At 40.2% G+C, this 15758-nt stretch overlaps 1 protein-coding gene across 8 annotated transcripts; it reads right to left on the bottom strand.

Annotated features, from left to right (window-relative positions):
- Window positions 1-883: 883 nt before the first annotated feature.
- comta (catechol-O-methyltransferase a) lies at window positions 884-15758 on the bottom strand. 8 transcript variants are annotated; one of them, XM_046872274.1, is made up of 7 exons: window positions 15306-15758; window positions 14884-14930; window positions 9745-9904; window positions 7992-8109; window positions 3687-3880; window positions 2862-2993; window positions 884-1274 (listed from the first exon to the last, which is right to left on the bottom strand). In XM_046872274.1, exons 3-7 carry the CDS (start codon window positions 9901-9903, stop codon window positions 1095-1097), a joined length of 783 nt encoding a protein of 260 aa, XP_046728230.1. In that variant the 5' UTR covers window position 9904; window positions 14884-14930; window positions 15306-15758; the 3' UTR covers window positions 884-1094. The 8 variants fall into 8 exon arrangements, with proteins under 8 accessions (XP_046728230.1, XP_046728225.1, XP_046728229.1 ...); XM_046872269.1 differs by having other exon boundaries at window positions 9745-9939; window positions 15306-15756; XM_046872273.1 differs by lacking the exon at window positions 14884-14930 and having other exon boundaries at window positions 9745-9939.

Here is a 15758-nt window from a genome sequence, read left to right as displayed (position 1 = left end):
CACAGGCACTAACGCACCACCATACCATCAGAGATGCAGCTTTTTAAACTTAGTGCTCAAAACAAGGTAGATGGTCCATTTTTCTTGCATATTTTTTATGTTTAATGTAAAACTTCACTGTGTTCTACATGTGATGTAGATGAAACATCGATTTCTCACCTCTTTACTAGAACTTTAGTATTTGTAATGTATTTTATTTGTTTTTGAAAGAAAATATGAGTGAAATCTCATCTTCAATCAGTCACTGAAGGAATCCAGGTGTAGATGTAGATCTTTAATGAGTTACCAGCAGCAAGAAATAAAACTCCCTGAGATGACATGGTATGACATGAGGAAGAAACCTGCGGAGGAACCAGGTTCTTCTGGGTGATATAAATTCATACTTTTGTGCCTTTGTGTGTATGATTTATAATTACAGCAACAGTAGTTTTACAGTAGTAGGTACAAATGTGGAGTATCCAGGTGAAACCATATCAGGAATTGACACACTATATTGGCAAAAGTATTGGGACACCTGATGTTTCCCAAGCCATATGTAGTTCTTCCACAAACTGTTACTACAATGTTGGAGACACACACTTGTATATAGTCTTTGGATGAGGGAGCATAATATTTTCGCTTTAATACAACTAGAAGACCCAAACCTGTTCCAATGCACAGTCAGCTCCATGAAGATGTGCTTTAAATGGTTTGGAGTGGAAGATCTCCTGCTGTAGAGCTCTGACCCTCAACCCTATTGAACATGAATGAATTAAAACACTGACTAGCACACTCCAAAAATCTGGTGGAACATCTTCCCAGAAGAGTGGAGGTTATTATAAGGGTAAATCTAAACTGAATTTGAAATGGGATGTTCAAGAAGAAGCACATACCAAACTGATGGTCAGGTGTTCACCAACTTTTGTCCATGTTTAGTCTCCGTATCATCTTGGATGCTTTACACATGTACATGCAATTTGATAATGATAATCATTCACTTTTTCCCTGAACACAGCTGTAAATCACTGCAGTTGTATTGTTACACAGATACTGATTGAGGTTAATATTGAAGATGATGGAAGATCTTCATTGGTGTTGGTGTTGTAAACAGTGTTTTATCCCAGGAAGAGTGACTTTTCCAGTCCATCCTCCACTTTGGTGTACTCCAGATGGGAAGGATAGTATCTGCTCTCATAGCGAGGGCTGTTCCTCACGTACTCCAGGTATTCCGGTGTTCCGGGACAAATCACATTGTCGGCCAGCAGCACAGAGCCCTTCCTGAGCAAACCGTACTCCTGTAGAGATTAAAAAAACATTCAGCTCTGCAGCAGACCTGCATTATACATGCATTATACTGTTTTTCTGACTGTAACTCCAACACGACCCGCTCGAGTTCAGTTCTGGCTGAAAGGTGAATCACAGGTTTATATAACAGTTGCTAGGTTCTCAGCTGCTTTGGAGAATTTCTCCAAACATACAAACTGCACAACACAATGGATTTCCTGCAAAAGCCTGTACTTTTCTCAAAATCAAGAAGTTCATCTCTTCAAAGTAACCATTTGTGTCGATGAGCATTTCATCGCCATCAGCAGTGCTTTTGTCATCGTTCACAAACAACGATGACAAAATGTTTACTTTTTTTAGTGTTTCCTGATGTAAACTACGGTTTGGGGTTCAATGATTGAAAATGCACAAGGATGAATTTCTTCTGTACGGCGTCTATGAATTTCACTGCATTTGGGATTTTGTTTGATTCACATTTTACTCTACTGCACTAGAGTTCTTTCGTTTGCTGTTTTTTTAGAAATTGTAATTCTGCAGGGTTTTTTTGCCTATTGAATGTTCACGAGACCTGTTTTAGAGAACTGGTTGATCATCGGTTGATCTGATGGCGTTCACTCGCCTTCATTAGTGACATTCGAGATTCGTCTGCACAATTCATCAATTCAAGACAAAAAAAAAAGAACCATTTTACACACAATGAACTGATGAACCGAGATGTTTTTGGGACTATTCAGGTGAGAACCAGTATAATAATATCAACACGCTATAAACAATTGATAATGTAGGAGGCAATTTTACACAATCAATGAAACAAATGTACCAAAACGCTTGCAATCTGTCTGAGAAACGCTCCAAAGCAACTTAGAAAAACTGTAACGTGTATTGCCGGGGTTTTTTTTTCCTTTTTTTTTAGACCATATATATAGCTACTATAATGCCAGTTCTTTCATGGAAGTTCCACAATAATAAATATAACGAATAAAGGGTATAATTTGACAGTATTTAGTAAATAAAACAAGATTTTTGGTAAATTGGTGTCCTGTAAGAGAAGAACAAGACTCCTGTGATTGACATCTTTGTAACTGATACGTATATTTCCCAATTAACTGCACTTTTATGTCTCATTTTATTCCATATTAATTTTACATGCTTCGGTGACTGATGATATCCAGCATCTACTGTTTATTGGTGCAAAATTCTCATTATTATATAATACACAGAACTGAAACATTATTTATTCAGTTACAGTTACTTAACCCAGGAGGCCTGGGGTGCAGTCAGCATGAACAATTCATTCATATTCAATTGGGTTTTAGCTCTATAGCAGATCTTCTACTCCAACCCTTGTAAAGCACATCATTACATGTTTGGAACAGGTTTGGGTCTCCTAGTAAAGGAAAAGCTACCACATCTATGTGGTAACAGTTTGCCTACGAACCACATTTAGCATATGGAAAAGTCAGGTGTCCCAATACCTTTGCCCTAAGTGTATTTCCAAATCCCAAAGACCAGGCTTTTGATATAATGCTGATTATCTGAAGCATCCTGATTAGGAAAAGCTTCTCAGTCACCATGGGGTATGTTTTTATGTCTTTTACCTCAAACAGCTTAATGTCAGGGAGGTAGCGATCCTTCCAGTGGTCAAGAAAGATGAAGTCAAACGTCGTGATGCCGTAAAGCTTCTTTATTTGAGGGATCAAATCACCTGACGCTCCTTCTACCAGAGTCACCTGGGGAGGGAGAAGCATGTGTAAATACAATCAAACAAAATCGCTTCCTCGTCATTCATTTCAATCCAAACATTTAAAAAATTATACATTTATTCTCAGTGCCCTAAACAGAACCTGCGCACTATTGATGTATGCTTTTCTTCCATTTGACTTTGTTATTGTATGTTGTGGAACGTCTGCAGCATGTTAGTTCTCGCTATCGACTCTTTATATTCCTTTATCTCTATTTTTTTAATGGCTCTTTTTACTGTCCTACTATAGGTTGAGCCTCCTGTAAATCATAATTAAATATTGGATTGGAATTGACTAATCAGAACCCAAACCCAACCAGAAGAGGCGGAGCCTATAGTTTAAAAGCGGCATGAACATTTATGGTATTTGGAAAACGCTCTCATTCAGAGCGACTTATGTTTATCTCACTCATACAACTAAGCAGCTAAAAGGTTAAGGGCCTTGCTTAGGGGCCCAGGAGTGGCAGCTTAGTATGGCCAGGATTTAAACTCACAACCTACTGAGCCAAAGTCCCTAAACCACTAAGCTATCACCTTATATACTACCTCAGTTAGTTTGAGAACGGGTAACACTGTGCACGCATCTACATTTCACCACGCAGGTCTTGTGATTGACACCACAGGTTCAAAGGCAGGTTCTTCTACCTCTATGACCTCTTCTCACACACACATACACACACACCTTGTCTTGTAGGCCAGCATAGGCAATGATCTTCCTGGCGACTTCTGCACTGGCCGGGTTAAACTCCACCGTGATAAATTTGGTGCCCGGGGAGAGCAGACGTGCGATCCTCACTGTGGAATACCCGCAGTACGTCCCCAGCTCCAGAACCGTACTGGGGTCCACCTCAGTCACTACTGAGTCCAAAATGCAGCCTGAAAAAACACACACATGCATGAGTTTCTACACCGAAAGATCATTATCAGATGTAATTGAGTGGTGAATGGCACAATTAAAACAGCATTAATGGTCGTTCTGCATCATTTAACAGCCATTCAGGTCTGCACTATTGATTATTAATCAGCTGAATTTTAAATGGTTCCACATCGATTGGATGAGCCTGTAACTCCTTCCTGCTGGCCACTAAGTGTACGGAGGAGAGGAAAAAGCAAAAGAGTTAGAAAAAGTCAATGCTACCTAATTGCTTATATCTCTGAATTTTATTGTATGAGGCAATTTTTCTGTGAATGTGTGTGGCCATGTGGGGAGGAACTCAATCCCCAAGGACTTTCACAATGCAAAAAAAAATAAGCGTCAAAATATAAAAAATGAATGCATGATTTAAAAAGACACAGACTAGAAACAAGTCAAATAATCTGACAGTAAAGTAAAATAAAACATGGCTGCTACACCACTTCAAATTTCTGATCATCACCTGGTTTTCTTTACAATCACTCTTCCTATCCTACCTAAAACCCTTTTCCTTTCTCCACTTGGAATCTGATACTGATGCTTTCCTCTCCTCTCTTTTCTCACCCCTTGACCGCCTCTGCCCCCTGACCTCTTGCCCCACACCCTGGCTGTCATAAGTTTTGCGCAGCAATCGGTGAGAACTCAGATCAGCAGAGAGGAAGTAGTAAAAAAAATCGCAACTTGACGCAGACCTCGCATCTCCTGACCAAATTTTCTTCGGATGTGACTTCTGCTAAGACTGCCTTCTACAGGGAAAACTTACGGTCTCTGCACAAAATTCTCGTAAGTTCCAAAACATCTTCTCTTCACAACTCAACCCCCCTGCTTCACCTGCTCCATCCTCCCTGACTGCTGAAGACTTTGCCTCCTTCTATGATAAGAAGATTGAGAAAATATCAGAGACTTTCACTTCCTCCCCAACAATGACACATCCAGGAATCCCCTACTCCTTCATCTTCAAACTTCTCAACCATAGCAGAAGAAGAGATACTGCAAGTCATCCAATCTTGCAATCCCACCACCTGCCCTCTGAATCCATTCCCTTCAACTACACTTCAGACCATCTCACAAGACCTCCTGCCATTCATCTTCACGGTCATCAACGGGTTCTTAACATCTGGCCATCATATGTGCCATCTACCTTCAAGCCAACGAGGGTTATTCTCATCTTGAAGAAACCTGCTCTGGATCCATCAGACTTCAACAACTACAGACCAGTATCACTTCGCTCCTTTCTTTCAAAATCTCTGGAACACACTGTTTTAACCAAATGTCTGTCTATTTCTTACAGAACAACCTCCATGATCCAAACTTGTCTGGCTTCAAAGCAGAACATTCCAAAAAGACGGTCCTTTTGGCTGTCACTGAGAAACTACATGCTGCTTGATCATCCAAGCTGTCATCTGTACTTATCCTCCTCGACCTTTCAGCAGCATTTTACACAGTCAACCACAAGACTCTCTTGTCTACCCTCAGAATCCTCGGTATCCGCCGAGCAGCTTGGGAATGGTTTGCTTCCTACCTGGAAGGTCGCTCATACCAGGTAACATGGAGGGGTCCACACCTGCCCAACGGAGAATCTCCGCTGGTGTCTCACAAGGCTCCGTACTTGGCCCCCCCCACTTTTCTCCCTCTATACCCACTCTCTTGATAAAGTCATATCCTCACAATTTCACTTTTCTTACCACGGGTATGCTTTTGACACTCAACTCATCTTTTCCTTCCTCAGATACCACAGCTTACGATCGGATCTCGGCATGCTTGGCAGACATATCTTTATGGATGAGTGCTCATCAACTAAAACTAAACCCTAGCAAAACACTCTCAACAGAGTTGTAGGCTGATGTATCTTAAGTTGAAATCTAGAATACCAGTGTAGATTTATTCATTGATAGAAACTCAAAGCTCTTTTGTACATAACTCAGGACAAAGGAGTCTGCTAAATGCCGCAAATGTAAATGTAAGAATCATTATATTTTCTGTCTTAAAATGAGACAAAGCATTTAAACTATAAACAAGATTACTATTAAAATCAAGATCACACATACATGAGTATCAACAATCATCAAGAGCAACAATCTTCTTTTTCTTTCGGCTGCTCCCATTAAGGGGCGCCACAGCAGATTATTCGTCTCCACACTACTCTGTCCTCTACATCTGCCTTTTTCAAACCAATTACCCACATGTGCTGTCTCTCTTATAAACTCGTTTCTAATCCTGTCCATCGTCGTCACTAAGTACTTCAACCTGTCGATCAACCCTGCAAACAGAGAAGGGCTTAGAACCGATCCTTAATGCAGTTCCACCTCCACCTTGAACCATTCTGTCAATCCTACTTTACACTTTACACAGTTGACTGATCAACTTTATTCCTCTGTGGTTACTGCAGGTCTGCACATCTCCATTATTCTTAAAGATCGGTACCAGCCCACCCCTTCTCCATTCCTCAGGCATCTTCTCACCTTCCAGAATCTTGTTAAAAAATCTGGGTAGAAACTCCACTGCCGTCTCTCCTAAACATCTCCATGCTTCTACTGGTACGTCATCTAGTCCAACCGACTTCCCACTCTTCATCCTCTTAAACGTTGCTCCCACTTCCTCCTTATTAATCCTATCCACTTCCTTCTTCACCATCTCCACACTATCCAACTTTGACTCTCTAATTTTCCTCATTCATCAGCTGTTCAAAATACTCCCTCCATCTTCTCAACACACTCTCCTCACGTCAACACATTTCCATCTCCATCCTTTATTGCCAGTCGCTACAAATCCTTTTCTCCTTCATTAGTGTTCAACTTCTCATACAGCTCCTCATATGCCTTTTCCTTGGCTTTCACCACATCCCTCTTCACCTGCTGCCGCATCTCCTTGTACTTCTGCCTACTTTTCTCATCTCTCTGTCGATCCCAATTCTGTTTCTTCAACCTCTTTCTCCTTATGCTCTCCTGCACTTCCTCATTTCACCAACACATCTCTTTGTCTTCCTTTCTATTTCCAGATGTCACACCAAGAACCTTTCTATCTGTCTCCCTCATCACTCCTGCAGTAGTTCCCCAATCATCCAGCACCTCTTCACCACCACTGAGCTCCTGTCTGACCTCTTCCCTGAATCTCACACTACAGTCTTCCTCCTTCAGTTTCCACCATCTTATTCTTCTTTTAGTCTTCACTCTCCTCCTCTTCTTCTTCAACTCCAAAACCATCCTACAGACCACCATCCGATGCTGGCTAGCTACACTGTCCCCTGCCAACACCTTACAGTCTCCAATCTCCTTCAGATTGTATCTCCTACATAGAACATATTCCACCTGTGTGCACCTTCCTCCTCTCTTATGTCACATTATTTGGTACATGTTTTATGCTGGATGTCCTTCAAAACACAACCCTCCACATTTATCCGGGCTTGGGGGGTCACTAAGGGTGCGCTGGCTTGTGCAAACACAATGGATGGGTTATAATTATTGTCAACAATAACAACTAAAAAAAGAATTAACAAGCTAGTTAAGATAATTAGACTAAATCGACTGCTTGAAATAAGTCCTTTAATGCTTATTATCCCATTGATCATAATCTTCTCTTTGCTAAACTAGAAAAGTTGTTGGAATAAAGGGAACAGCTCTCTGCTGTTTTAGGTCTTAATTGACTGATCGTTATGAGTTTGTTGATATAAATGGTTTATTAGTATAAATGAGTTCTTCACAAGCTAAAATAAAGTCTTAAAAGACCTTAAATGATGTATCTAATGGTAATTAAGCTCAATTTGCAGGTAAAAGAACAAACTTGGTAAGAAAACAAATCTATAATGTAATATTACAATCATTTATCATCATTACAATCATTCAATTAACAATCATCCAATTATAATCTTACACAATCTGCTCCTGCATTGCATTTTATTCTTAAAATAAGATCAGTATGTGAGTATTGATTAGAAAACAGGGTGATGGATAGGTGGATGGATGGATGGATGGATGGATGGATGGATGGAGAGATATGAAACTAACAGGAGTATCTGAAGTTATAAAGTGCATGCAAAAGAGAAAATAAACAGAGGTACAATAGAGAGGTGTTCACCTTTTTCGTCGCCCACGTTCATGGCCCATTCCGAGTGCTTGCAGAAGTAGTCGATGGCAGAGATGACACTCTCAGGATTCCCTCTAATTGCGTTCTTCTGCACTGCCTTCAGCATGCGCTGTGAATTAAACAATGAACGATTCGGAAAGTTACGAGGTCAAGGCGGAAATCCCTGCACGGCTGAAGCTATGGAGGTTGTGCTTTCAATAGAATAAAATGAGATAAAATGCCACGGAAAGAAAAAGGAATGGAGGGATGGCAGTGGTGTATAGTATTTGACAAAATAAAGCTCGTTACTGTATTGTAAGTAATTTTTTGGCTACTTTCCAGGTTTACTGAGTATCAGAGATATAAGCAACTTACTCTCTACCAGTGGTGTAACGGTACACAAAATTCATGGGTTCGGTACATACCTCGGTTTTTAAGTTACGAGTCGGTAAATGTGCAAAACAAAAACTACAAATCATATTTCCAGTATTGAGTGATCGATGACAGTGACACTGTGCTAGCTCTAAGTTTTTATTTTGTAGCCCTGGCATTGTGTTGTATGTATACAAGTTTAATAATAATAAAAGAATACAGCGACACTGTGTTCAAAGTGCCAAACAAACTTGCTAAATATTTCAGTACGAATACGAGTACCGTTACACCCCATGTCTTTATTTTACTACATTTATGATTCAATAGATGTACATTTAATTCACAATGAGCATTACCATTTACATTTTGCACCTCTGTTCAGACGTCATTAACAATCCCCGACCAGCATCTGCTGCCTGTGAGCGACTTTTTATTTATCACTGCTGGCCTCAATTTTAGTCTAAAAAGTGTAAACTTTAAGAACCAACTTTTGTTAAAAAAAATAATAAATTGCCCCTCTGAGACTGAGAGCTGCATCAAATCACATTCAACTCTAAATATTTGGTTTTACTTTATCTAAATTATTTGTCTATTGAGTATTAATAGTTCTTCTACTCTGTGACCTGATCCTGTCATTTTATTTGTCCTAAGATCCTTCGTTGAAAGAAAGCTTTACAATTTTTTGAGCGATTTGTTGAACGTGTTAAACAGGCTGTTGTGTTGATCTTAATGTTGTTCAAATCAGATACTCGAAGACTTTTACTCAAGTCTTATTGGAATTGGTGACTTTTGACTTTAAAAGTTAGTTTGGCTGTAAGATATCTATACTTTTACTCAAGTCTGAATTCCCGGTACTCTTTACACCTCTGTGGGATGGGATGGAATGGGATGGGATAGCAGAAATAGAAGAAAGGAAGCGAATGGTTTTGACTAAAATTAAAGAAAGGAATGAAGTTGACTAGAATGGAATAATTAGATGTAAGATTTATGCTGAATGGGACGGGATGGAACAGGAGAAGGAAAACTAACTATATCGAAACGAATGCACTGAAATTATAAAAACTTATGGAAAGAAAGGGAATTACATTAAGTGGAATTGGATTAAGGAATGAAACTGTTTGGAATTGAATAATTAGATGGCTGAAATTGTACTGAATGAGATCGCTTTTACGATGGAACAACCATCGTAGGTTTTACAGCAGCTTTACAGGGATAAAGAGGTAATCAAAGAATGCAATGGAGGGAAATTAGACAGGATCTGATAAATGGAGGAATGGTGGATATAATATAAAATAGAATTGAAAAAAAGGAATCGACTTCAACTGCTGTGTGTTGATGTGATTTATTTTTATATTGGCATGAAAATCAAAAAAACGAGAAGAAAGCATGTCACCTGAGGCCGTGTGGAGCGAGTGAGTGTGTCGTACAGTCGCTCGTTGATGAAGGCGTGCCATATTAAGGTGCACGTGCCGTTGCGCTGCACGAGAAAGTAAAGGAGGGCGAAAAGAAGAGCTACGGAAGCTGCACACACCGTCAGCAGGCAGCACTCCATTCTGAAAAAGAGAGAAAAACGAACGAGGAGGAAAGACTGGAATAGAGGAGAAGGTTGAGGAGGAAACAGAAGTCCAAAAAGAAAGAGGAACAACAAGAAAAAAAAACAATGTAAAGAGATCAGTAACTGATGCTTTATATGTGAAATCCAGAATCAACAAACTAAACTAAACTCCCTCTGGCCATGAATCCCCCCTTTTTCTGAGAAAAAACTTCATACACATACGTTTCTACTCTAAAACTAAAGATTAAACGTTTGTCTCAAAAGTTGACTTTGTACTGACATAACAGTTATTAATAAGGGATTTTGAAGTAGACATGTTTTGTCTAGACGTGGTGCTTCATGTTACAAATGCTGACTTTTACCACGTCAAATGTGGGAACACAGAGTCTTTTATGGTTTTTGAGAGACATGTTCCAATTGTTTCTTCGGTATGCAACAAACTCAGTCATGAGTTATATATAAGTGCTCAGATGTTCCACTATATTTCTCTAAAATCCTCTCTTAGCATAAAGAACAGCGTTACTATTGTAAAACTCGCTAAAGACGTTCTTCACTAGTTGGAGATTTTCTTGTTGATCAGTTCAACAGGATTTAGGTGCGATGACTGGGCAGGTTGTTCCATAATAAATACTCCAGACGACCGTTTGCTCTCTAAATAACTCTTACAGAGTGCGTTCTGCTTGTCGTACGGTGAAGTTGGGTTCCTATGAGGCGCAGTCCAGACGGAATTGCATGTATGGAATGGAAGCCATGTTGGTTCAGGATTCCTTTCACTTTCTGGAATAAGACTCTAAAACAACCCCAAACCATTAACCTACCACCTCCATGTTGGACTGTGGGGGGTGACACAATGCTAACAAATTCTTCTGTTAGAAACAAAAATGTCCCATTTGGACTCCACAGAACTTTATTCCACTCATTTACTGTCTAATTCTCTTGTGTTTTTGCCCAGAAAAGCATAAAAGATCAGACTTTTGAACTTCTTTTTCAAATAAACTGTCAGTCATCAGAAATTATCACACCAGACAGAGTAAAATGACTCACCGAATGTTTCCAGCCCGGGAGCTAATCTCTGGTCTGATGAGTTTCTTCAGCTAAACAGATATGATCAGATAAACATCTAACAATCTTCTACAGAAAGCAAGCTGATTCTTTTTTTTTTTTTTTAACTACAGTTGTTGAGTTTCCTAACAATATATTTCTAATGTGATCTCTGAAATACTTCATCTGCAGCTGTATCAAAACCACAATCTGCCATGTAAAGACCATTTTTTTGAGAGGTACTAATAAAGAGCCTGTACCTTTTATTCCAAGCAGATGCCTTTGCTCGTAATTGACTGAAATGTCCTTCTGTACATCGAACATGTTTAAAATCCGACATGTACATCCTTAATTTTGCCACACATAGACGTAAAAGTGTATACTTACAATCTTAAATATTAAAGTAGAACCGTAACTTCACACTACGCCTGAATGAAAGTAATTCCAGCTTCGGAACTGTTTTTAGCTCTGTGACGTACTTTGATCTGTTTTTAGAGACAACGCAATGAAATGCAATGCAGACGCTGCTGATATGTTTTGGACTAAAACTGAACCGGGGTTCATTGACCTTCTTCTCTGAGCTGTTACTCAACCTGGCGCATGTTAATGTTTGCAATGAAAAGTTCAGCTCTTTTTTGCTGAGTAATGCATGTGCAAATAAACGCAAAAGTGAAGGAACGTCAGGCGGTACAATTCAACATATTTGCATCGGATAAAAGACGATTTATTTATATATAATTATTAGTAGATGCGATATACTTTTATTAATTAGAAAGTGACCAATCATTTGTGACCAATATTTTATATGTATATTGATTTCTGGTCGCTAAACTGTTTCTCGAGCGCATTCGTTCTCTCAGCACCGACGCTGCTACGTGAATATGACCGAGGAGTCACATAGAATACAGATTAACATGGCAGAGGTAGAGCTGCGTCTTCCTGCAGACACAAGAGGAAAAGAACATCTGGTTTTATTTCATCTTTTGTCTCTCCTATCTTCTTTCTTTTTGCACTACAAAGGCGTGTTTGTGAAGGGGTCATGCGTCAGAAGGCACTTAAGTAAATTGATAATTTGCTGTCTGTTTGAACCAAAGATAAGTGAACTATTTGTGCGATATTGAATTGCAGAGCATCGTATTTCTTTCCACTGAATCGCATTGTGTTGAATGGAATGGAAATCTGATCGTATCACATCGGTAGCTACTTCATACGTATCTCAAGTCAAGTCAAGTCAAGTTTATTTGTATAGCGCTTTTCACAACAGACATTGTCTCAAAGCAGCTCTACAGAAATCAACAGTCAAGGTGAATGGTGTGCATTTATCCCTCATGAGCAAGCCATGGCGACTGTAATGTATCTGTATCTGTAATGTATCGTATTGTTGGCTGAGCATCAAGATGCAAATCGCTTCAGCCTCAGTTATGGAGTTGTTACAACCCTAATATATACGTATATAATATCTTCATACAATACTTACATACATTGCATGGACAAACGTTTGTGGACACCTGGTCATAAGATTGGTATGTTCTTGTTTTTTAACATCCCATTACGCATATAGTTTTCATGTAATTTCATTTACATGAACATTGTCTCAAAGCAGCTTTACACAGATAATGTGGTGATAGAAAGTGAATATGTTCTTTATAAGTGTAAGTTTGTCTCTGATGAACGAGCCGGTGGCGATTGTGGTGAAGGAAAAATTCCCGAGATGGCATAAGCAAGAAACCTTAAGAGGAACCAGACTCAAGAGGGAACACATCTTCATCTGGGTTGCACCGAATGTCCATTTATTGCAGATATACAATGTTGCGGGGTGCAGTGATGATGATCAGAAGCAAACTGTAGTCCTGAATCAGTGTAGCAGACTGTTGACATTAACTGCAGTCCAAATCCATTCATTCAGTGGCTACTGATGTTGCCAGAAGCTAATCAGCTTGGCAAAAGAGCAACACTGCTACGTCGTCTTTTATGGTTAATAATTAGGTTTGTTTGACATCTGAGAGTAAATGTTGTACTCAAGGCCTCAAGCTGAGCAAGTGCAGTTCTGGAGGTCTGCCATGATGTGATTACTGTGTCTACATTTCTTTTTTGTTTCAGTCCCATAAATATATTTTTTTAAAACACTGTTTACAAGTTGGGTACAGTGTTTAGTTTCATATGGTCAAGGGTTTTTCAAATGGTAAAAGGGTTTTCTTTGGAGACATGACTATGTTTTAATGCAAGGCAGGACACCATGTGCATCAAGAACACTTGGGAAATAATCCAGAACAATGTGATGTAAAGCGATGTGCTGTTGAAGGGGGTTAAAATGTTGGATTTATGATCAGAAAGTCATGAGTTCAAATCCCACCACCGCTAAGTTGCCTCCACTTATACCAGACTGATTTGCCAGACGGTTGCATTAGTAATTTCATTCATGATATTTATCCATTTGTTCTTTACATTTAATATTGTGTAATATTCCAGAGACCTGTAAGGTCCTCAGAACCTCAGAATGTCGTACGGCAGCTACATTGTGTGTAAAAGAAAAGCCTTTAAAAGGTTGAGGAAAAGCACCCAATGCATCATTGGCACCCATCCACCTGCCATTGTGCATCTTTACCACAGTAGATGTCTGTGTGGAGCTCACAACATCATCAGGGACTTCTCCCATCCCATTCATAAACCTTCTTCCATCCGTGAAAGAGATACAGGGCCATTCGCACCACAGTACAGAACAGGACAGTGAATGAGTGGAAGAAAGTTCTGTGGAGTCCAAATGGGACATCAGAACTGACGATGTGATCAGACTCCCTCACCCCCACAGTCACACATAGAGGTGGAAGCTAAATGGTTTGGGGTTGTTCTGGAGACTTATTCCAGAATGGCAAAATCCTGAACCAACATGACTCCCATTCCCTAATTCACCAAAAACCACGCAATTCCGTCTGGACTGCGGCTCATTAGAACCGACTTCACCTTTCAACAAGACGATGAGAGCAAACAGTCGTCTGGAGTGATATCTATCATGGAACATCCTGCCCAGTCACCGCAACTAAATCATATTGAACTGCTCAAGAAATTCTCAGACTTGTAAAGAACATCTCTGGCAGGTTTTCCAAAGTATTTCAGCTGAATGTTTTGAGAAACGAGCTGACCGAATTCCGAGTGTGTGTAAAGCTGTTCTTCATGATTTGTCAATGCATATAAATTGGAACATCTGGACATTTATAGATTTGTTTGGTTAAAGTGAATCTTTATAGAGTTACATTACAGAATCTTTCTGCCTTGTAGTTATGAGCAGAAAATGAATCAGCCACGTCTGCGTGACCCAGTGGATGAAACCGTCTGATCGGATTAATGGCTTATAGTTTCTGCATTGTTGTTGTTGAGAGCAGGAAGGAGTTTAGAGCCAACAAAGGTTTTGTTAAAGACATTAGAATTAGTCTCCAGGTCCAGAAGAAGGCTCTGGCAGGCAGGGAACTGTTCTAGGACATCTTCCTTCACACACACACACACACACACACACACACACACACACACACACACACACACACCAGTGCAGTAGGTCTCATTAATCTGCCAAGGAGCGGCGTGTCAGATGATCTATATTCTGAACATAAATATTTCACTCCACACCACTGTGCAGCTCGTGGGTCTCGGCAGGGCCACGGCGATGTGCTATTCACACTCACGCCTACGCGTTCACACACACACACATGCGCGCGCACACACACACACACACACACACAGACACGGAGCTATAGGGGAAAAAAGCTGTAAAACAGGAAGGAAGGACGTGGGCAGAAATGTGGAGCCACGAGCTCATATGCTTACATGTACACATCACTGAAACACACAAGCACACACACACACACACACACACACACACACACACACACACACACACGAAAGAAAAAAATCCTAAGTAGATTTTCAAATCGAAATACTTACTTCAGATGTCTATGCACAAGCGTCTCCAACAGGTCCACAGTAACACTCTATTCACACACACACACACACACACACACACACACACACACACACACACACACACAAACACAGACACACCTTGTGCAATAAAAGCACTGAAAGAGCTGTTAGAGGTGTGTGGGGGAGGAAGTTTGGAAGTGATGCATTAAATGTGTAATACAGATCAGCAGTGTAGATGTAGAAGGGAAAAAAACAAAACAAAAAAAAACACATAAAATATGTGATCTACACACTCATACACTCACACACTCACACACGCTCACACATACTCACACAAACGCTCACACACACTCACACACGATCACACATGCTCACACATGCCTATGAAAAAAATAGTCTACTTCCTTGTAATTTCAAGTTCAGGTCATACTGGAAACACTCACCTGCGTCCCGAGATGTCCACGTGCACAGCTCACGTCTCCTAACCTTCTTTCTCTCCTTCTTTTAGATTTGTGCAACTACCAATCAGTCTGAAGCAGAAGAAAGACTGGGACACACTTCATCCAAGATATACAGCACACACACACAATATATATGTTCTAGCAAACAGACACACACATGGACACACACACATATATATAGGTATGTACACACAGAAATACACACTCCCTCCCACGTCTATACACACACAAAGGAACGATATAGGGGGTAAAAGGACTGGTCTCGGCCAACCGGACTGAACGTTTAATCCCCCCGTAGCCAATCAGGCTGCAACCCACTCCTCTCATTCTCTGTTGTGATCTCTTTCATCCTCCTACCCCCCCTACCACCCCGTCACATAGGTGGAAGCAGTGCAGCACGCCTGAAGTGCTGAATGCTGGAGCTCAGGCGTGTTC

The sequence above is a fragment of the Silurus meridionalis genome, chromosome 17 (genome assembly GCF_014805685.1).
Source record: "Silurus meridionalis isolate SWU-2019-XX chromosome 17, ASM1480568v1, whole genome shotgun sequence".
NCBI lineage: Eukaryota > Metazoa > Chordata > Actinopteri > Siluriformes > Siluridae > Silurus > Silurus meridionalis.
Note: the sequence above shows the minus strand (reverse complement) of the source record. Positions and strands in the feature narration are given on the sequence as shown.